At 39.7% G+C, this 24,363-nt stretch overlaps 1 protein-coding gene across 1 annotated transcript in view; it reads left to right on the top strand.

Moving 5' to 3' along the window:
- CNST (consortin, connexin sorting protein) overlaps positions 1–24,363 on the top strand; it is a 67,556-nt gene that overhangs the window by 37,910 nt on the left and 5,283 nt on the right. Inside the window, exons 6-9 of the mRNA XM_065401038.1 lie at positions 1,726–1,747; positions 1,934–2,030; positions 8,379–9,289; positions 20,576–20,711. Coding sequence (XP_065257110.1) covers positions 1,726–1,747; positions 1,934–2,030; positions 8,379–9,289; positions 20,576–20,711 — 1,166 coding nt within the window. The remainder of the gene's footprint in view (positions 1–1,725; positions 1,748–1,933; positions 2,031–8,378; positions 9,290–20,575; positions 20,712–24,363) is intronic.

A 24,363-nucleotide genomic window follows, 5' to 3' on the forward strand; every position in this document is an offset into this window, starting at 1 on the left:
CTCCAGCCTTCTACCCTCCCTTCCATTTTTGTCTGGCTATAACTTCAGCCAGCTTGCTCTCATCAATGTGTCACTGAGGGCATAATTTGGTTTGCAGAACCTTTATCACAGGTGGTGATGCATAAGAAGAAAATAAAAAATAGCTTGACTGTCAAAGCCTAGATTAGGTTGCCTGGCTGGCAGTCAGGAAAAAATAATTTCTTTACTTATAATCTGAGCACATTTGATATGGAGCCATTGGAAAGCATAAACCTGAAACCCTGCTAGTATAAAAGAGGCAACTTTAGCCCTGCGGCTGCAGTAGCAGCCTGCTACTGCTCTCTGACTGATAATGAAGGATTCCTTTGCCCAAGTGCATGTCAGGTTCCCTAATATACAGCCTCATTACATGCAGTCTTGGGATATGCACTAGGATGGAGATTTGGCCCATACAGTTTACGTATTTAATATCTACACAGCATCTAGCAGCATTTCTGTAGGCACAGAATGGTAGTCTTATTGTAAATAACTGTGTTCTCCTTGAAATTTGTTCCATGCGTCCTCACTTTATTGACTAAAATTCAGATACATTACATCTACTATGTTCCCTTCCTCCAATAATTATGTAATTTGATCAAAATTAGTGGCCATGTTTATTTGGCATAACTTGTTCTTTAAATATACATGTCATCATTCCTGTTATCAGTAGTCTCTAGATGTTTATCAATTCTTTCAATAATTGTTCCATATTTTTTCTAAAGATTGAAGTTAGATTTACCTGGTGACAATAATCAAAATCAATTTTCCATTTTTTTTTAAAGATGGAGCTCTTTGAATATTTGAGCTATGTGTTTTTCTATTTGAGAGCATAGATGTGATTTTTTTCCCCCCCCAGTAATTTATTTTATAATCCAAATGCTCATACTGGACACTTTTTTTTTTTTTCTTTAAGAGACTATTTTGGGCTGTTTCTGCTTTGCCTTTGCAAAAAAAAGTTTGTATACATTAAGGGGTATTGTCAAGTTAAAATCGAAACACTTTTTAAAAAATGTATTAAACATTGTTTCTATTTGCCCCTGAAACCTCTTGCCAAGTGTTGTGGGGTTTTTTATAATAATTTTTAAAACAAATTCTCTCTCCCTTATTGCTGTGTGACAGGACTGACTATACAGGATAAACCATGGAGCTAATTGTGTATCTAGAGCTGTAGAATACATAGCCTGATTTTCAGTGGTGTTGATCCAGCTGTGGGTCCCACTGATTTCAGAGGGAGTGATGGGTGCACAGTTCTACCAAAAATCTGAACCAGAATAAACTGGGGGAGAGAGGGAGTAATATTTTCTCCAAATCTCTTTCAGTTACAGCAAATGTTACTTTTAATGCTAGTTGGTAAAACATTTGCAGACAGAAGTATGATTTTTGAAGTTGTTGTGTCCCTTTCAAAACAAGTTTACAAGAAGTTTTGAACATTTCTGATGTGTTGTTTTTACCTTTTTAACTGCCTTCTCAATTACGTGCAGCAACGTCCATAATAATTGGCTTTCTAATGATGTTAACATATGGTACAGCTCTGTACTTTAAACTATGCTAGTGCACTGATAGTGTTTCAGTGTTGGAAATGTTCTGTGCTAATATTAGAGTATGGAAGGGACTAGTATGATTTGTGCAGTAGTTATGGTGACATTTGTTGTGAAGAATATTGTTCCTGAAAGTGGTAATTTATTCTTCCTTTCTTTATTGCTGCAGGCCACTTGCATCCAAACACAAGGTAAGAATTTGTTTTCCTTGATGCTGCTTTACCAATTGAAAATATGAGTAAGGGTATTTTTTAGTGTGCTTTGACATACTTTTTATAGAGTTGGTTTGGAAATTTTGTACAGAGTGTACTTCTCAAGTAATTGCAGTGTTTGAGTTTAAAATCAACAGTTACAGTAAGTGTTGTCCTGTTTTACAGCTAGTAACTACTGAAAAGTCCTTGGGAGGCAATCGTTTTGTACAATTAATGGGAGCAGAAGATTTAAAAGAAAGAGGGGCTGCTGCTTGTGATTCAGGTACATCTTGTATAGATTGTGTACATATTTTTTAATGTACTCCTGTTGATATTGTGCAGCTGTTGCATTTGGAGTTGCAGCACATAAGAGGAGCAGAAATGAGAGTGCACATCATTTTTGCAAACTTTAATTTTTCACAGCATATAATAAAGTATTTGCACAGCATAAAGAATAGTCTAAGTAGGGAACGGTCTTCATAATAATTTACTTTAAAATATCCATTTTAAAATATTTCAATTTTTTGTGTGTTATATCAGTTCATATAACATACAAAGGGCTATTCTTAATAAGTACAAATGTCATACTAGTGTCAACCCAATGATCCTCCAATATATAAAATGCCTGGCTAGCAAGAGATCTTGTTATAACTATTCTAAGTTGTGGCCATTAAATATAGTTAATTATTTAAAAGATCCATGTATAAAGCTGCATTTTCCATACCAGCAAAGAAAAAATTAAGAAATGCATGTTTGGGAGTCTTAAAGAAAGAAAATGCAGCATTAATATTTGTTCAGGATGATAACTGGAAGTGTGTCTCATCTTCACTTCCCTTTTCTGCAAGGACACAGTAATGCTGTGTTTGAGGATTGCCCACATAGTGTAATTGCATGGGAACGGAGAAGGAAGATAGTTTTTAAGCTATTTCACCCTAGTACATCTTTCCTCGCTATGAGCAAAGATTTTTGCATGTTCCTGGGGTAGATGGTGAGAGTTAAAGTGGTCTAAATTCAGTGCGTTTCTCTCTCCAGTGGCAACTGCCATCATCCAAGAGATTTTTTGGGGGGGCTCGGAAGCTAGGAGGTGATGGTGGCAGAGGACCACTGCTTCTCTACACACTACAGGTCTCTTCTCCTTCCATTCCACACCCCTTACTATCACTACCACGACCCACACATGCAGTTATCTTTCTGTTTGGGTTCTTATAGTGCATCCACCACTGTGGCATCTAAGCTCATTCACAAGGCTGAAGAAAGTGCTGTCAGCTATCATAATTTTATCATGAGTCTTGTAATGGTTGGTATATTTCTTACAACCCCAGTTGCTGAAATCAGGAGATTGCATGAGAATCTCCAATTGCCTTCTGCTTTTTAAGTAAGTTTAAAACCCTTATGGTTGCAAAGAAAAGCTTAAAAACATGAAGCGACTGCAGCCTGAAGGTTCAGAAACCCAAAAGAACCCAAAATTTATTATTTTTATTGCTGGTTGGAAAACAGAATTTCTGTTCCACAAGAAATTCTGACATTTCTAAATTTTGCTTTTTTTTCTGAATCAGAACGCAAGGCAAAACTTTCCTGCAGAACAGAAATTCTGAAAAATTTCAATTCAGACCCATCAAAATATTTTCTTTGATAATGTCAAAACTTTATAATGTAAAATATAAAATATTTGTATACAAAAATTTATAGTAATATAAAAATCAAAACAAATAAAATGAAATAGTCGAAACAATTTATTTAGACTTTATTCCCTCTGAAATTTTGTGAAAATTGACAAGTTCCCTCAAAATATTTACATTTTGACAAAATTGTGTTTCCACTGGAAAACTGTACCATCAAAAACATTCCAGACAAGCTCTGATAGTTGTTTAAAAATCTCATGATGGAGGGCTTGACTAATGATTTTTGAATGCTGAGGTTGGCAATACTGTGAAGAGTGTTTATGTAACTTCCTCCCCACCCCTCAAGCTGGCACATTTCTTTGGGAAGCAGTGGATATGTGTCCTTGGCCCTCACACTGGCAGATCTCTTTAGGAAGAGAGTGACTTTTAATAAAAGTCCGTCTTAATCAGCTATTGTTGCCTCCCACACTTCAGGCATGTCAGCAGCAGGGGGCAGCATGTTCTTCTGCAGCCATAAAGAGGAGAATTATGGGTGGGTGGGGGAGGAAAGATAAAATTAATATAAATACATTTGCCAGAATAAAGACTATCACATTTTTTAAATAGTCTGGAGAGACATGGGAAACTAAAAAGCCTTTTTTGTTTCATCTGTTAGTTGGCTGTCTCTGCTCACTTGGCTTTTAGAGGCAAGACTGTGACTATGGTAGTAAGAAAGGAGAGGGAAACTTCCAAGGGGTTTGAAGAGGGCCTTCGTGAGAGTATAAATAGCCAAATTAAGAGGTTGTCTACAAGGGGAAATGGCCCGGAATAGCTATTGTAGAATAGTGCCCCATGGGGACATTCGAGATAAAGTGGATTAAACTACATTGTATGGAATTAACGTGTCCACATGGGAATCTATTGTGGAATAACAATTCTACAATAGCTATTCTGAGCCATATCCCAAGTAGACAAGCCATTAATTTGATCATTTATAAACTCATTAAGGCTCTTTTCCAAAGTGGATTAAGCTAAACAGTATAAAGGCACTCTTAGGCTATTTGTACACTTACAGTAGCATGTAGAGTACATATACTGCATGCCTCCCCTCCCCCCCCCCCTCCAGCATGGGTATAAATAGCACTGTAGATGGTGAGGCATGGATTAGGCAAGTAGAGTAGACACACCAGAACCTTAGGGATGTGTACCCTACACCGTTTTCTATATGCCCAAGCAGTGCCTCCCCCATCTACACTGCTGTGTTTAGCAGTGTAGTGTCCGACTGCTTGCAGCCTTTTCCTACCATGGGAAAATCTCTGGCACGGGAGAGGCAGCAGGGAACGGCTCCAGCAGCTCCCAACTGCTGGAGGCTTTCCAGGCTCTGACAGCAGGGAAAGCTTCCACCAGCTGTCCACTGCCAGAGCCTTTCCCTGTTGCAGGGAAAGGCTCTGGCAGTGGGGAAGGACTCTTGCAGGGGTAGGCAGCGGGAAAAGGCTCCAGTAGCAGGAAATTGCCTAAGCCTTTCCCCACTGCCATCCCACCTGCTGGAGCCTTTCGCTGCCACATGTAGCTACCCACCATAGCATGGATTCAGCCTGCTTTTCACTGTAGCTTGTAGCTACGTGTACCCTACTTGCCACTGCCAGTGTTCACAAGGCTTTAGTGTGGAATAAGTGTATCCACATGGGGAGAGAGTGTGGAATAGCTATTGTGCTTTATTTTCAGACCCTAGCTTATTTTGCAATAGTTTCTCCTTCTAGACAAGCCCAAAGACTCCACTTATCTACCATGTCTAGAGTGGGGGATGGGGGCATGTGTGTGTTGTCTGTGTACATATCTAAAACCTTAGTTATGTAATGTAGGTAAAATATATACTGTGGTAGCAACCTTGAAAGAAAATGCCACTTCTTCATTAATCTAATTCCTGCCCCCTCCTCTGAGCCTGCCGTGCCCTTGCTCCTTCCCCCTTCCCCCCAGAGCCACGAAACAGCTGATTGGGAGGTGCGGGGAGGGAGGGGGAGGCGCTGATTGGCGAGGCTGCCGGTAGGTAGGAGGCGCTGGGAAGGGGGGGGGGAAGGAGCTGATGGGGGGCTGCTGACTTATTACTATGGCTCTTTGGCAATGTACATTGGTAAATTCTGGCTCCTTCTCAGGCTCAGGTTGGCCACCTCTGAACTAAACAGTAATAAATCACCAGGACCAGATGGTATTCACCCAAGAGTTCTGAAGGAACTCAAATGTGAAATTGCAGGACTGTTAACTGTCGTCTATAACCTATCGTTTAAATCAGCTTCTGTACCAAATGACTGGAGGATAGCTAATGTGATGCCAATTTTTAAAAAGGGCTCCAGAGGTGATTCCGGAAATTACAGGCCGGTAAGCTAAAAGTTGTGTGAGTTGTCCAAACAAACATTTTTAAATATTTCCAAGGAAGCTACAAAAAAACTCCCCAAAATTTTACATGAACATTAAAGGGGATCATAAGATCTCACTTTCCTGGGTCTCTATTTATGCCTTATAATGCTAGAAGCATTTCTTACTTTCTTATGTATAGAATACTGTTTTTCTAGACTGAGTTTTTGCTTCCATAAGTGAATTTAGTTCTAATTTTTGGTTATTTTGGATGCCTCTGGATTTGGGTATCCGACATGACACCTTAAAGGAGCCTGATTTTTAGAGAGCAGGTTCTCATCACTTCTGAAAATCAGCTGCCTTTAGGGTAACTTGAATTGGTCTTGCGTCTGATGAAGTGGGCATTCACCCATGAAAGCTTATGCTCCAATACTTCTGTTAGTCTTAAAGGTGCCACAGGCCCCTCTGTTGCTTTTTGAATTGGACACTCTCTCAAAAAAATGAGCCACTCAAAATCACTAGTCACTCTTGAAAATACAGGCCTTAATATTCATAAAAAGACCGACAGCACTGGACATTGAAGTCCTCTATCTCTAGTACAGTTACAGCATAGACACACAGTGTAAGCTTCCCCACACAGACATGTCTGTCTGTTTCAACCCTGACCTCAAGGGGCCATCCTGCATGGTAAAGAGGCTGATTTAATTTCCATGTCCATTTAATCTTTGGTGTTCCTACTTGCCAACAAAGGTGCCTGTTGTAACATGGTCATATCAACTGGGAAAAATTGACAGATGGTAACAAAATCCTGCTACTGACAATCTGGGCTGTATTTGAACTGGTGACCTATACATGTAGAGCTCAGTATCCCATTACAAATCCCTCAGCTGTCTTGTCCTTTGTGCCTAATTTTCAAAACTCTCTCTTATACCCATTTCTTCTTTCTATCCTATATAATTAGCTTCTGTTTATCCCTTCCATCTATTAACGTTCTGATTTTTATTCATCCTCAAGTAGGCTGTGTGGTCTTTCATATAATTTCTAACCTTACTTTTCATTTTCAGCTAGTATTTCATTAAGTTTTAAAATATGAGGATTATCATCAAACATAATCTTTCCTTACTTTAAGACAGAGAAATTCAACCCTGTTTCAAATATATTTGAGAGCTGAGCAGAGGAGGCAGTGCTCTTTTCCAGTGCAGGTTTACACTAGGGTTCAGGTTTGACACAAAATCCATAGCTAGCATGGATTCAGATTGAATGGCTTAAGAATCTTGTGACACTTCAGCAGGAAATGATGGAAATTTCTGGGGCCACTTGATATTTCTTCCATCAACCTGATCCATAGACCCTTCTTTGACTCTGAACCAAAAATTCAATTAAGTAGATTTTGTGTTAGGAATTTGTTGTGTATTATTATTATTATTTATTATTACAGTAACTTCTATAATACAGACCTAGTTGTTCTAGGTGGCTCTGTATAAACGTAATAAAAAAAGTCTGTTGAATAGAGATTGCTTTGTCATTTGAATCTCAGGCACTCCCTTTTTCTCTCCCCAAAACTGGGTGGGGGGGAAGAAGGTTGGATTTGAGGTTCCAGTTAAGGCCCATATCTAATAATTGTAGGCACAACTCAGACTAGCTTTTTGCTCTTCCACTACATGAACATATTGTATTGGCACAGAATGTACTATTTCTTAAATTCCTACTTTGTTAGAAATAAATAATTATTGAATTATAAGTTCTTTAACCTACCGATAAATAATTTACCAACATTTCCTAACCAAAAATGAGTGTAACTCTAAACTTTTTTGAATTCACAGTATTTGTGTATTATTGTTCTCACTTCTCTCTAAAATAAAGTTCCATAACAGCTCAGTAAACAGAGATCATTCTCCCCTGGTAATTTATATTGAAAATATCTGAAACCAAACATAAGCTAAATCCAAATTGTATTTGTGGTTTTTATATATAACCCATACTGGCTACCCATATAGAAGTCCGTAAAAGCAATTTTAGCTGTGTAATTTATTATCTATGAATATTGTAATCAAATATTTTATTTTACTTTGCATTAACTTAAGGAAATAGTTAAATATTAAAGACAAAGGACCACATGGAAAACACATTCAATTCTTGTGATTTTAGGCTTTTTAAAAAATGCACCTACATACCTCAGTGAAATGTGATAACAGTAATACTAATGTATCTGAGTTACCCATTGCAGTGGAACCAGGAAAAAAATTGCTTCTGTAGTTTTGACATCATATCCCTCTTCCCTCCCCACCCTTCCTTCTAGAAATCTTGGAATAATCTACATGTAGTTCCTTGCATGAAATATGTTTGAGAGGGAAATTAGGCCCTTATTTCTTGAAGCACGTAACAACATTCTTTACTTTAAGCGTGTGAGTAATCCCATCCCTTTTCAGCAAAACACTTAAGCATTTTCTTAACTTTAAACATTCACTTAAGTGCTTTGCTGAATTGGGGTCTTATTTATGATTTATTCTGGGTGTTTTATGTTTTCTACTAACTGGAGCAGCACTATCTGCACTAGAGGGGAATTTATTCTGAAACATTTGTGTGCAGTGTTATCAAGTCATAGTATGCTCTTTCGACACACTATTGATGTTTTGAATCATTTTAAAATGCTGGAACTGTCTTCCTGTTGCATTTAGATACTGAAACTTGGCCTGGCATTGGACCAAGAAAAGAAAACCAGCACAGAGAGAGACAGATGAGTGAGAGCTCCCTGTGTGATAGTAAAACTGATAGGCTTACAGAAGCAGCACGTCTTCAAGTAGCTGCAGGGAAGGACCACATGGAGGAGCAGCACTGCAGTGCTGAATCAACACTGGAGCCACACACCCAGTCTATAGGGACAGTGGGCAGGCCTTGTTCTGACTGTTTATCATCTGGGGATGCTGGTAAAGATAACAGTTTGCAGCCGAGAGAGAAGCAGTTCTCTAAGGATGTGGCAAAAATAGAAGACGTGGCTAAGGAGCCTGGAGTGGAACTCTCTGGTGAGCCAATGGTAGACACCTTAGTTTTAACGGACGCTGATTATATCCCTCCTGATTTGATTTCTAAAGATGAAAATGTACAAGCTGAAAGAAATGTTCTCAGGTCAAAACACCGTGCAGGCTCTACTGAGACTGCCAGAAGCCAGCTAGGAAATAGTGCATTAAACCAGCAGCAGCAGAAGCCTGGTTTAGGAGATGAGGATGGAAAATCCCCACAGGACAGAACTGCATCAAACATTTGTGAAAACATGTGTTCTGGAAGTAACAAAGCACCTGAACATATCAGTCCTGCACATCCAAAAGTATGCAAGGGACTGCAGGAGATGGCAAGGCAGCAGGAGGAGGAGGTAAATAATGACGAACCGGAAGATTTTTTTGGCAGATTCTTAAATGGTAGCATAAAAGACACTGAAGAATCCCTTGCAAATTTAGAAAACCAAGAGGACTCTGAAACTCTCCCAGATATTCCACTGGAACAAGCATCATACAGCTCAACAGAAGCTTTATTATTAGATGACAGCTTTTCTTCGCTCGATGAACTTGCAAAAAGGATAGAGATTGCAGAGGTAAACACTGGGAAAACTATAAAAACAAAACAAAAAATTATTGAATTTATTATAATCTTAGAAATTGATGCCTTCTTTAAAATGTGTGTTAAATATATATCCCTACACATCACTTCCTTATTTTTAATATGAAAACTAAATTATTTGTTTTTATTCTTCATCTGAATTGATTAATAGCCTGATTGTTTTTTCCAGAGATACTTAGCATCCACAGCTCCCACAGAAGTTCACGGGAGTTGTTGGGGGCTCAGCACCTCTGAAAATCAGACTCTCACTCTATATCAATATGAAATATTCTTACCATTATTATTTTATACACAGAGACTGCTATTAGGAGTGCTGAGAAATCATAATAATTTCTTCCCTTGTAATTTTATACAAAGAAGTTGCACAGTAAATGGCAGGTGACATAAATTATCTTCCTTTAATTGAGTGTTAATCATTCTTATTCATTGATAGAGTAAAACTTGTTTTTCACTGCCCATTCCCATAGGTGAGTAACAGAAGAGAGGGGAATTACCTATATAATTACTGTGTAACACTTTTTTATACATCTCTTTATATGTTTTTAAATAAGAACAGGGAAACTAAGACAGGAAGAAATCTTCCCTGACGTATTTTATTTATGTACTTATAATTTTCCTAACCTCTGTCAATTCTGTTGTTCAAACAAAAGCAATTTAGGAGCCTCCGGGTTTGGTCAATGGAACCATTAGCGCTGTACTAGTATGGCCCATAATGAGGATCAACAATTCTAAAGATCAAAAGGTCTTCTAAAATACTTAAAAATAGAAGGCAAAATTCTGCCCTAATTCCTTTGAGCCCCATTACAGGAATGTAGGATGTTAGGGATTAAGCAGAGGTTTCCTCAGCCATTATGCTTATGCATGTGGCAGATGAAAGGCCTGGGATAGCATGTAGTATTGGTATCCCTATGCATTCAAAAATCATGACTCAGGCCTCCAAAATCATGAGATGTTTAAAAATAATACTTAGGATTCTTTTTTTGTTTGTCTTCTGTTGTTTCAACCTTTAGGGTATACTTAGTTCATGTTTTCAGGCTTTTGTCTACAACCATGAAGGCTAGAAACTTTTTTTTTTTTTTTTAAACGAAAGCTGATACTCTCACATAATCATGCGATTCCAGCAGCTGGGGTTTTGAGAAAGGCCTGCATTACTATAGTATCTGAGTGTCTCACAATCTTTAAAGTGTAGGAAAGTGCTATAAACTCCGTTTTACAGATGGGGAACTTAGACTAAGAGACCAAGGCCACACAGGAAGCTTGTGGCAGACCAGAGAATTGAATGCTGGACTCCCAAGTCCCAGGCTAGTGCCCTAACCACTGGATCATCCATCCTCTCTATTGTGAGATGCATGATAAAATCACAAGAGTTGTCAGTACAGTACAGAGTTTGCCCCAAAGGTCTCCTTACTTCTGCTCCAAGATTGAGTACCCTGCACTCCTCCAGTGCCTCCTGCATGAGATCAGGAAGCTCACTGGGTACCCGGGCTGAGCCACGTTAATATAGTTGGCTGACCTCAGCTCTTTGGATTCAATAGGGATCACACACATGCTTAACATTATGCATGTTGGTCAAATGTCTGACGAATCAGGGCCTGAATTTGCACATGGAAACACCATAATTTGCACGCATCATTTAACTAACTATTCTGCTGATTTGCATGTGCAAAACTCTGTGCATAAACTGAGACTGCTTTGGAAAATTTGTAAATTATACCTTACAGATAGTCCAGTCCAACTCCCGTGGATATATAGAAGAAGAGCCCCTTAAATATCATCCCTCAGTGTTGGGTACCTTCTGGAAATTGAATATATTGAGCTACACAGCTAACACATTTATTTTAATATAGAAAGGAGTCCTAAATAAATTTTATAGCAGTTAGCAGTTTAAACATACTTGGTCTAACAATTTTTTTTTTACCCAGTTTCTTCACCAAAACTAGACCTGTGCTGGCCCAGTGAACTGATGATATTGCTTTCTTATGGGAAATCTTGTTTGATTCCTGGTTTCATTCTGCTCCCAGGGCTTTAAGTGCTGTGGCAGCACTACTGAGTCTCTGGAGAGGGAAGAGAGTACCTTGCATAACTCAATAACAAATTCTCTCTTGCCAAATAAGGAGCAATGTTGGTTCGCTCCAAAGAGAGTCTTTTTCCAGTCATCCTTCGCAGGAGACCTGAGCTTGTGAGGTATAAATCAGGGGGAAAAGGCGGAGTGGAGTTAATCTCAAAAAAGTTACAATGTGTAGTATGCAGGACCTTACACTGTTCTGAGATGCCTGCAATTGTTAAACTAAGCAGGGTGAGTTAAGGACAGTATAGCCCATCTGTATTCAGTTTCCTTGTGTGGTTTTTTTTTCCAGTTAATCTTGCCACTTCATGTTATTTTAGGGCTTAATTTTCAGAAGTGCTAAGAACCCACAACTTCAGTGGAAGAGAACAGAATTTCCCAAGTGCTTGGCACTTCTGAGAAATCAGCCCCTTAATTTGTTTCTATTGTTAATTTCCTTTAATACAAATAATAAATAATAATATTTTGATTTTTTTTGTTAGCAGTACTGTTACAAATAATTTAAATTAAGATATCATTAACATTTTGACAAGTCAACTGATCTTTGCACTCAATATGTAATTTCTCCCACTGTTGTCATGAAACTTTTGAAGTTGGTTTATGCAAAAAGTATGAGTAGTATGTATTGACATGATATTCTGGGAAGCAAATACTTGGAAAATGGATTAGCATTTCAGTGTGTTATATTTAGAAAGCAAAAATCCTTGCATAAATTTCACAGTGGGAATGGAAAAACAAAACCATTTAATTAATCCTATAGTTAAGGCCCTACCAAATTCACGGCCATGAAAAACACATCACGGGCCATGAAATCTGGTCTCCCCCCCTTGAAATCTGGTCTTTTGTGTCCTTTTATCCTATACTATACCGATTTCACGGGGGAGACCAGCATTTCTCAAATTGGGGGTCTTGGCCCAAAAGGGAGTTGCAGGGGGGGTCGCAAGGTTATTTTAGGGGAGGTATTGCCACCCTTACTTCTGTGCTGCCTTCAGAGCTGGGCTGTCAGAGAGTGGTGTCTGTTGGCCAGGCGCCCAGCTCTGAAGGCAGCTTCCCACCAGCAGCAGCACAGAAGTAAGGGTGGCAATGCCATACCATGCCATCCTTACTTCTGCGCTGCTGCTGGCAGTGGCTCTGCCTTCAGAGCTGAGCTCCCAGCCAGCCGCCGCCACTCTCCAGCTGCCCAGCTCTGAAGGCAGCGCCACCAGCAGCAGCAGCGCAGAAGTAAGGGTAGCAGTACCGCAACCCCCCCTACAATAACCTTGCAACCTCCCCTCCCCACAACTCCTTTTTGGATCAGGACCCCTACAATTACAATACCATTCCATCCCATTTCAATGGTGAGTAAGTGATCTGCATATAAACAGTTTGTAAAATGCTTTGGGATCTTTCAGGATGAAAGGTACAATAGAAAAGTAAATTAAAATTATTTTAGTTGAATGAAACTGTGTGTATTCCAGTAGGATAGTTCCAGTTCTTGAGTGGCTTTCTAGATACAGTGCAAATAACCTTTTATTACTTAATAAAAGAAGAAAAGAGAGGGTGTAAACATCTGCAATAAGCAATTTTCAATGGAGAGTATGGCTAGATTTGGTAGATACAGATGGCACTCTGTTCAAAGTGATATTGGATATGTTAATTCCATTATGGTAATAGATTCTGTTTGTATGGTGCCTAGGAGCCATAGCTTTGTAGGCGATTTGCAAAGCAAATCATTAAAATATGAATTACAATACTAGCAAAGTTTAAAAGCAAATAACATATTTAAAATAAATCATGGCATCAGACAGAAGAGATTTCTCCTTGCCAAGAAGGAGGGCTCAATGTATGTGTGCATGTGTCTCTTTTAAAAAAAAAAAAAAAATCTAGATCCATGGCACTTGTTAGGTCAGAGGGTTAACGCATCTCAACGACCATAACTTAGAAAGACATTAGCAGTTCTACTGCTGCAAGATGGAAAGGCCTCCCTGACTTTCCTTAATGGGGAAGGTGGTGTATAGGGTGTTGAAAGCCTAAGATGCACGGGATTCAGTCTGTTTAAGGGCACGTCTTCACTACCCGTCGGATCGGCGGGTAGCGATCGATCTATTGGGGATCGATTTATCGCGTCTAGTGTAGACGCGATAAAATCGATCCCCGATCGCTCTGCCGTCAACTCCAGAACTCCACTGCAGCGAGAGGTGGAAGCAGAGTCAACAGGGGAGCGGCAGCGGTCGACTCGCCGCCGTCCTCGCAGCCAGGTAAGTCGACCTAAAATACGCAACTTCAGCCCCTCACCCCTCACCCCCCGTAGTGTAGACCTAGCCTTAGTCCTTTATATATTAGAACTAAAACCTGAAACTCAGTCCATATAACAATAGGCAGGCAGGGCAATGAGTGAAACTCAGAGTAGCAAGACTTCCTTCACACAGGTACAACCTGAACCAGTTAACAACACACTGCTAGACTGCTCCTTATGCAGTTCAACAGGAGCCATTGATCCTCTTTATCACAAGCAATACAATTATAGCAACACATTCAGGCATCAAACATTCTAGTTTCCAAAAGCAAATTCTTTCCCCCCCTCAGATGAGTAAACTATCATTTTCTGCCCACCCTTCATTTTATCATGGTAAGGAAGTGTGAGTAGTTTTTGTGCCTGGGCTGGTAAATTATTATGATGAGCTGATTTTAGACAATTACTTCTAGTTCAGCTGGGTCAAATAACATTCATCTAGTATATAACCAATTTAGACTCTTTTTTTTCTCGCTATGTTTGCTGGGTTTTAATGTGCTTTGTTGATTGTTCCTGTTGTTTCATTAAAAATAATAGCGTAAGCCCCTAAGTAACAATCAGGGTGTGGGGTTTACTTTGAGTATCAAAAGGAAATGTGCATCAGAGTTTAATTTTATCCTTTCAACTATATTTGAATGTGGTTTTTAAACTGCATGCTTCTGAAGTGTGTACAAATGCACCTTTTTTGTACTTAGTTTGTCTCAATGCAACAATTGTTTGACTAGCTAATGGTTATAAAATATTGCCAGTAGCTGAGAGAGCCAAGCTTAATCATTATCTTTTACTAGTTAAGTCATTGAAAATACGAAATGACATTATTGGTGCAGTGCCTACTGGATTATGCCATTAACCTCTGCTTTTAAACACAGCTCTTTGGAGTGACTTGATCTTTCTCTGTCTCTGATCTGTCTGATTAGAATATTCATTTGTGCAATATGTAGCTCTGCATTGTGAGGTTATTTAGGAAGCAGAAATTGTGAAACAGACCACTCGTTTTCTGTGTTTGTGCTATTTGCATCATTTCTGTAGAGTGCCAGGATGTTGTCATATCCTCTGCTAATTTGATTAGATTACAATGATTATTGCAGCAGGCCAAAACCATAAAAGTAGCCTGGAATGTTGAGTTTTGAATCCACATATTCTGTGAAATTGAGACTGACAATTGTAAATATGTTGGGTCTTGTCCCTCATTAGTAGATGAAAGGTATATTTGGTTCAGTGGCAAATCTGATTTCATATATATCTAACGCACCGTCCTCATCTGTAATGTAAATGTATGCAGCTAACTCCAGCTAATTTTCAGAGTAACAAATCAGTTTTTACTAACTCCTTCTAATTTACAGAGTAGGTATAAAAGTATTAGTAAAATTTCATTCAAACTTAATGGGGGGATAGATGTTTTTCTTGTTAAGTAAAGATGATGTCAGGACAGAAGTGGGCATGTCTAAATACATTTTCTATTTTTAAGTCCTGTTAATTTCCAGCGTGGACATAACTGCCAACATATGAAGGCTATAAATAGGAACATTTGTGGAGGAAAAATTGAGGCATACCTTCTAACTCAATTGAAATTCAGTAGCCAAAGGGCAGCATGGAAAACTTAAAATATTTTGCTAAAATATAGTGACTATCCCTTCTGCAATAGGGGACAGTTGTTGTGCGCACTTCTGTTTTATGCATAATGTATACGTACAACTTCAGTTTTATTTATAGATTTTTTTGTACTGTTCATCATTGTAGTATCTGCACCAATTTTAAATAGTTGGTGTTCTTGCCAAAAAGGATTTTGTAGTACACCTCTATCCCGATATAACGCTGTCCTTGGAAGCCAAAAAATCTTACCGCGTTATAGGTGAAACTGCGTTATATCGAACTTGCTTTGATCCACCAGAGTGCGCAGCCCTACCCCCCCGGAGCACTGCTTTACCGCGTTATATCCGAATTCGTGTTATATCGGGTCGTGTTATATCGAGGTAATATGTGTAATAGGAAAATACAGGTAGGTGTTTTAAAGAAGGGCTTTGTGAACAGACACTAGCGCTTAAATCTTATTTTAGTTTGATTCAATGTGAATATTCTCACACAGTCGTGTTGTCTATTGCTTCTGTGTTTTAATTTGTGAAAAATGTTATGTTCTTTATGTATCCTAGAAGTTTGCTAAAGCATAGTCTGTCAGTAAACTAGTAGCCTATGATCCTGAAAACTCAGTTGCAATGTTTAAACAGTTGACTGTTACTATCAACACCTGGATCACAGGGAATGTGTGCTACTGCCCTTACCATTTTGGTGTTGATTTATAGAGATGTCTCAAATGTACATCCAGCAAATGTGAACACTGTTATAGTTGCATCCTCTTACAATGTTATAAACTAACTTTTTAAACGCTCTTGCCTAAAACTCAGTTGAATACCATTTTATGGAAAATCTTTTCTTTTTGTGTAATTGTGGTCAAGTTTATCAGATAGTGATGACACTAACACACTAAGCAAATTTTCATATATGCATTTACATTACTACTCATACAACAGTTTTCTGCGCCATCTAGCTACTCTTACTTTGAAACGTTTCCTTTTTTCTTTTCCTAGTTCATGCCAGAACCCCAAAACAGAGAGAGAATACAGGCTGCTCCCTAAGGCAGCAAGGCACAACTCACCCCGCCTTGCTTTAAGCTGTCTTTTTAGGACTGTCTCCTGTGCTTTGCTACAGAACACCCTAGGCTGCAAGCAGGAACAGGAAACAGCCGCCCTCCTACTCCCTACTCTCACACTCTTAACGTGATTACTTGCAGTTCCAACACAGTCCTCAATACACCACACTGTACTATTACTAAAGAACATCTCTAGTTGTAGTAACACTAAAATTTTAAGAAGCCAGTTAAAGCCTGCATTCTTTGGTGCTTCTGTTTTGAAAAATAGTAATTTGGAAGGCGGAGGTAGGTTTCTGCCTCTAACTGCCCAGAGCAGGTACCCTTTTACCCTCTTAATATGTTACTGTTTAACCAGAAGTAGTCAGTTGTGTTACTGCAATTATATATATGAATTCTTTTTATTGTAAATACTATTGTCTACTTTGGTTGTAAATGGTCATGTTACTTTAGTATTGAAACAGCTTATTATTTAGAGCTTAATATTTGGTCTCTACAAAAATATGAGTAGAACTAAAGATAAACACATTTTATCAATAAATTCTAATTTTTCTAAAAAGCCATGGCCCTAAATAGCTTCCCTATATTTAGGTAACTTAGCCTCTTGTGTATTAATGGGAATCTCTGTATATACTCAGCTCCATTCTGGAGGTTGGATGGATCCAGGTGAAGCCAGTAGAAGTGGATAACTCCACATCACCACCTGAGCAACACTGATATGCTCTGACTTTTCCTACCTTACACGATTTTATACACAGGGTAAAAGTGGACCTACATACTTGTCTGAAATTCCTTCAGAAAGTTGTATTGAATCTCCATTTTAGTTTGTCATTGGCCATTATTTTTTCTAGACATTTCAAATTCATTATGAAGAAATTAAATTCCAGAAACTTTATTTGGTCTCATGGATTCTATCTTTAGACCAGGAATGTGGCCTGTGAATAAGCACCATGTCCAACTAATTGTCCTGTACCATTTCTTACATCACTGTTGTTACTACGCTTCTTCAATGGGATTGTATCATGCTAACATTATGAAAATCATTGCCACTTGAACATTAAGAGCCTGATGCCCTGAGTGTTCAGTATCTTGCATGCAAGATCTGGCTCTCTGCCACAAATATATCAGATACTGTGGTCAGCCTCTGTCCATTTACTTACCTTGAATATGCCTTCTATGAAAAACTCATGACATTATCTAATCTTGCCAAACAAAAATTGCTTGGTCACTGCATCAACCAGTGAATGCATATTTGATATCTTTATTCTGCAAAATTCTTGTTTTAAGCTGAGAAGCCCAACTTTTTCTGTTGGGATCTCTCTGCCTAGTCTCTTCTGCTCCTTAGTATGCACAAATAATTTTGTTTGTTTGGTATACAAAAGAAAATTGCTTGCTTTTTGTTTTTTGAAGGAACAGTATTTTCAGTTATTTTCTATTATGCTGTCTCAGATTCTTTCTCAAACATTTTGATACCATGTCTGTTCAACACTCACCAGGTGCTGCAGCCCGAACATCCAATGCTGAACGACAGTGGTACCATCTATCTGGTTTCTGTTAGAATAAGACATTAGTTTCCTGGGCTCCAGGGTGTGCTTTTGAAATGTTCTTCTGTGTGCCCATCTAATGAGATCAGCACCAACATTTGGGCAAATGTGAGGTCCTACATCTCGGAACAAAGAACGCTGGTCATACTGGATGGCAAATTCTATCTTGGGAAGCAGTGACTCTGAAAGAAGGCTTAGGGTTATGGTGGATACTTAGCTGAGCATGAACTCACAATGTTCCGCTGTAGCTAAAAGGGCTAATGTGATCCTTGGATGTATAAATAGGGGAATCTCCAGTAGGAGTATGGCAATTATGTAATCTGTATTTGGCTCTGGTGCTGCTATTACTGGGATATTGTGTCCAGTTCTTGTGTCCACAGTTCAAGAAAGACATTGATAAATTGGAGAGGGTTCAGAGAAGAGCCACAAGAGTGATTAAAGGATTGGAAAAAATGTTTTTAATGATAAACTCAAGGCACTCAATCTATTTAGTTTAACAAAAAGAAGGTGAAGGGGTGACTTGATTACAGTCTATAAGTACATGTATGGGTAATAAAAAAATTACAATGGGTTCCTCAGTCTGGTATAACAAGGTCCAATGGCTGGAAGTTGAAGCTAGACAAATTCAGATTGGAAATAAGGTGCTAATTTTTAACAGTGAGTGTAATTAACTATGGTAACAATTCACTAAGGGTTGTGGTGGATTCACCATCATTGACACTTTTTAAATTAAGATTGGATTTTTTTTAAAAGATGCTCTTGTTCAACCACAGCTATTGGACTTATAGCAAGAATTAATTCAGGGAAGTTCTATGGCCTGTGGTATGCAGGAGGTCAGACTAGATGACCGTAGAGGTCCCTGTCCCTTCTGGCCTTATAATCTATGAATAAGTGATAGACATTCCCTGTTGTATTGTTTAATTGGGAGGACATATCCTAAAATATGTTGCAGTCAAACAGAAATCTGATTACAGCATTTACTAACTTATTTGCAAGGGCAATCATACAGCATAGAAAACAACATAAAAATGGAATATATAGGGAACCCCACTGTTAAAAACTAGATCTCAGATCTGTTCTTGCTATTGGGAAGGTTTTGTTGTTGAGATGGCTGAAAGCTAAAACTTTAAAAAGTTTACAAACACCCCTATTTAGAGATGCTAGCCAGTCTCCTTTTACCTCAGTAGAACTCAGATGACACACCAGTGATTAATATCATTGTGAAATGTATGTACGAGCACTAGGTGAGGAATCATGGATACTCATTGATACAGACTGCCCGGACAGGAGGGGATGTCAGAGCTAGCTACCTGTCTCCTGTGAAAATTAAACCTGATGGAATCAGAAACAGAATGGAAAGATCATTTACATAGAAATCATACGAGGGGATGCGAAGCCCACAGGAAAGGAAGAAAAGCAGCCTGCCTCTTGAAAGAAGTTTATTGAACTTTGGGAGCCAACTTTACATCCATCACTAGACAGACACAAGGGAACAGAGCTTTTGCAAGCTGAGAAAAATGGGTTCTTCAATCAAGCAGGGTGGGGGCGCTAAAGCCTCTGGAACTAAATATAGGCAATAAGACCTAGGTTCCCAATGTTTTTGGATAGAGACCTTCCATGCCCACCACTCTGTCAGTAGCTGAGTGCTCCAGCACCTCTCTGTGTCTCATCATGCCATCTCCTAATTCATTTGCCACTGTCTCTCCTTTTAGCTCTCTGTTTTCTCTATGAAGTCGTCTTTATACTCTTTTTAACCCTCCAAGTATATTTTAATTTTCATTCTCCTCCCCCCCTTGGTTTTTGCTACTCCCTTCCTACCTGCTTCCCCTCTCCATTTCTGCTCTCACCAAAAAGTTACATGCTGCTTGGGGTAGGGGCGACATCCTTTGTTGGCTGTGTGGGGGTAGACAATGTGTGTTCTTGCAGCTGACCTGATTGCTGCAGGAAAAGAATGGAAAAACTTTGGGTAGTGACCTGCTGCCCAGAGCACTGTTTTATGTGAATGTTCCCAGGGCCAGCTGCATTATGGGGATGCCAATAGAGCAGGGACCTTTGAGTTGCTGCCTGCTGTTTTACCCAGAGAGCTTGTTACAGTGAGAAACTAGAAGTGGATGTCATGCAGCTTTCCCTCCCCCTGCTGTTCCTCTGTTGTACATTGTGCCCCCAGACTAGTCTGTTGCCTCCCACGGGAGCCAGGTGTGGTGCCTTAGAGTCACAATGTTGGGCAATGAATCAAGCAATGTAATTTCCAAGAGTGGTTTGTGATGGTCTGTGCAGGGTTACTGACCTTTAGAAAAAGAAAGTAAATTTATTGTTCCCTGAAGGTATTGAAGACTCATAGTCATCACTGCCCCCATCCATCATGAATTTAAGGCCTTAGGCTACATAGGAACTAATAGAAACTACAACATGATACAAGATCCAAGAGAATAGATCTGTGGATACTTAACAGAGAGAACAATGAAAGAGAAGTTTTCTCCTCTTACGCAGCAGGAAAAGGAATGATACTGCAATTTAGCACTGCAGTTATCCTATCTATTTCAAGATGTACTTGTGAAGAAATAATTTCACAAGTGCAACAGCATTACAAGAAAATAAACAAGGGGAAACTGTTTCTCTGCTGTTTCTCATTCCCTTCTCCCCATACAGCCGTTACTGAGTGGCTTTCGTGTCTGGATTTCTAACACAGTCTGTTTTGTCACTCTGTGCCAAATGATTCTTATAAACTCTCATAGGTTGCCCCAGCAGAGGGACTGGTGTCCATCCTAAAGAAGAGAGATGACAGTGAAGGAAAGACGCTTGCTCAAATCCAGCAGAGAAATCCAAAGAGAAGAGTGAGATTCCAAGAAATGGAAGACACCTTGGATCAAGGTAGCTTGCCTATGTTAATTTGTGTTTTCATAGTATACAATTACAAACCATATCTGTGCTTTCATTTGTTAAATAAGAAAAAAAGCAGGAAATAGTCTGATTTAAACCAATTATTGCTATTGTCTGCCCTGTACTGGCTTGCTAGCTATTCTCCATGCAGTGATAGTAGCAATGGACTGTACTAAAAGTTATTCTAGAAATATGCAAAGGCTTTTGTGCAACAAGTTAGTTAACCAGAACAAAGGGAAACTTTTTAAATACATTTTTGTTGTAAACCAGAGCTCTCAGCTTTGGCTGGGGCTGAAGGAGGGATGCTGCTCTCTCTTATGACTGACAGCTTTCTCCTATCTGGATTTCCCTTCATTTAATTTCTAATCCTTAAAAGTGGAAGAAGTAGGTTTTTGTTCATTAATCTAACCAGCATGTCAAAAAAGCAAAAAACCTGCATGTTTGTTTTCCCTTGCATAGCTTGCCCTCCAGGATAACCAGGCCTGCTCAGAAACCACAGTTGTAGGACTATGGGATTGGAAGGCCTGAGGCTTTAATCTTGTTTTATAATTACTAACACGGGTGTCAATATGTTTGCAGTTGAAATATGGTTTAAATTATGTTTAATGCATCCCTGTTTACTGATGGGTTAACTAACTGGGGAAATCCTTACTTTGCTGTCATTACTGGAATGAGTTTTACTACAGTCCATCACTATCATCACAGCACCTTGTGGCAGCAATAAGGGCTGGTCTACACTTTGGGGGGGGGATCGATCTAAGGGCTAGTCTACACTACCCGCCTGGATCGGCGGGTAGAAATAAATCTCTCGGGGATCGATTTATCGCGTCTCATCTAGACGGATAAATCAATCCCCGAATCGACGCGCGTACTCCCACCTCGTCAGGAGGAGTAAGCGCCGTCGACGGGGGAGCCGCGGCGGTAGATTTGCCGCTGTCCTCACAGCGGGGTAAGTCGAATAGGATACGTCGAATTCAGCTACACTATTCGCGTAGCTGAATTTGCGTATCTTAAATCAATCCCCCCCCCCTCCCCAATGTAGACCTAGCCTAAGATACGCAACTTCAGCTACGAGAATAGCGTAGCTGAAGTTGACGTATCTTAGATCGACTTACCTCCCATCCTTACGGCGCGGGATCGATGGCGGCGGCTCCCCCGTCGACTCCGCTTCCGCCTCTCGCCCTGGTGGAATTCCGGAGTCGACGGGGAGCGCGTTCGGGGATCGATTTATCGCGTCTAGATGAGACACGATAAATCGATCCCCGATAGATCGATTGCTACCTGCCGATCCGGCGGGTAGTGAAGACGTACCCTTTGAGTCACTCCACACTTTAGCAGGATGGGGGCCCAAAAAGATCTTTCGCTGTTACTGTATCTAGCCAAAACTTTTCTTATTTTGAGGTCATTGCTCCTCCTTGTCTTATTGTCATCTGAGACTTGCCAAAATCATCTAACCAAAAAACAGTAGAATTTATATTTGTATTTAAAATATTTACTGATGGGGCAGGAACTCATGGTTTGTCTTTTTCAGGGCTGAATGACAGATTGTGTTGTGGTGGTTCCCAGAGGGAACCAATCCTGGCTCCTCTTCCTCTGAGAGGGGCAGGGCACAAGGATTCTGGGGATTCAGGGAATTTGTGTCTGCTCCTTTTCCTGTGCTGGGTGGAGGTGTCAGGTATGCTGGCTCCTCCTCCCAAGTATTGCAGGTGTCCTGGCTTCTCCCTACAAGTGAAAGTGATTGGTCCTTTGTGGTCTGGAAAGAGGAAGTTTGCAGCTCCTTTCTGAGTTAGTGAGGGTGAGGTTTGGTATTGGGAGGTCCCATTTCTCAGCCTCTTTGAGTGTACGCCATGGTTGGGGCTGTTTCTCTTCTTTGCAGAAGTTTCTTCAAGGCCCTGTGGTCAGGTTGAAGGATGAGGGAGTGCAGGGGTTGAGTCCAGTAGTGGAAGGATCCATCTCCCAGTTCTTCAGGACCGTTTGGCACCATGGTCAGGAATGAGTGCAGGAAGTGGCTCCTCTTCCCTTAGGAGCTCCCAATGCTTGAGGCTTCAAGAAGTCAGATGCTGGCCACTACATGTCTGAAAAGATGCCACTCTACACACACAAAAGCTTTGATTGTCTGTAGGCATAATGGGAAAGGGAGCTGAGAATAACTCAGATTTACTTGTCAATTTATTTGATTTTCACCATAAACCATAGGAGGGACCAAAAACCAATAGACTATGGAAGGCCAGGGGCTATAGAATAACAGGCATAATAATTACCTTTGTTTATTCCTGTTGTTCCCCTGAAGATACATTATCTCTTAATTCTTCTCTTAACTAGACTATTTGAATTCTTCTCCCCTTAGTATCTCCTCTTGTGTAGATAGTTTGGAAAACACTATATTGGGAGTGCGGAGGGAAGAAGAAAACCCACTCTGTTGGGAGTAGAGGCATAACACTAGATTTTAAATTGGTATAAGTGATTATGAGACTGTCGGAGATATTCTCTTGGCGGAATTGCCACATAGTGTTGAATATTTTATTAGCAAAGGAAATTAGCTAGGCAGTGACTTCAACAGATTTTGGAGCAAGGCAGCATTTTGTAACCTACCAGACAAATAATTAGAAATATTAAAAAAGGGTCACTTTCAGCATATTAGATCTTGTGGCTCCCACTGTTGCACTAACATTAAAATTTTCCATCTACCAAGAAAGTGCTGGGATAAAGTTTCTCCCACAATGTATTTTTAACTTGCCATGGGAATTTATCAGTGCATTACCCTATTACAATTCTGGCATCCAGGGATTTTTAAACATAGGTAAAATGAGTTGAAGCATGGATCAAAATATTGTAACATTCATTGGGCCAAATTCATCTCTGCTGTAAATCCATTGCAAACAATGGAATTAACCACTGGAGCAATTTACTTAGGGATGTGGTAGATTCTCTGTCACCTGAAGTTTTTAAATCAAAATTAGATGTCTCTCTTAAAAATATGCTCTAACTCAACCAGAAGTTATGGGCTTGATGCAGGAATTGCTTTGTGCAATTCTATGACCAGTGTTACACAGGAGTTTCGATGAGGTGATCATAAAGATCCCATATGGCCTTCAAATCTATGAACACTGAGAATGACTGTGGCCCCTTTTTTCCAGGTGGTACCTATGCTGTGTTTTAGTTGTACTGCGTGTAAGGTTATAACTTCTGGTTTGCTAACAAACTCTAAGTCCTCCAAAAACAGAGAATTTCTTTCTCCTTGTAAAGTCACCTTTTATTAGAACTGGTTTGGAATTTTGTGATGAAACATTTTTTTCATCAGAAAAGCCAGATCACTGAATCTGAAGTTTTTCATGAGAATATACCAGTTTCAACAAAAGATGAATTGGGAAATGGTTTCTCAGGTACAGGATGGAATTTCTAGTTCAAACAAGAGAGATTCCCATCACAAAACAGCCAGTAACCCACTGGTTTATGGCACTCACCTGGGGTGTGGGATGCCAGGCTCAAATCTCTGATCTGTCTGATTTAAAGCAGGGAATTGAGCCTGGGTCCCCACATCCCAAGTGAGTGTCCTAACTGCTGGGCTACAGCATCAGTCTCTCTCTGGCCCAATAACTATTTATGTATACCAACTGGAGCAGCTCTAATAGGATAGACTGAG

This window comes from Emys orbicularis, chromosome 3 (genome assembly GCF_028017835.1).
Source record: "Emys orbicularis isolate rEmyOrb1 chromosome 3, rEmyOrb1.hap1, whole genome shotgun sequence".
Classification (NCBI taxonomy): Eukaryota; Metazoa; Chordata; order Testudines; family Emydidae; genus Emys; species Emys orbicularis.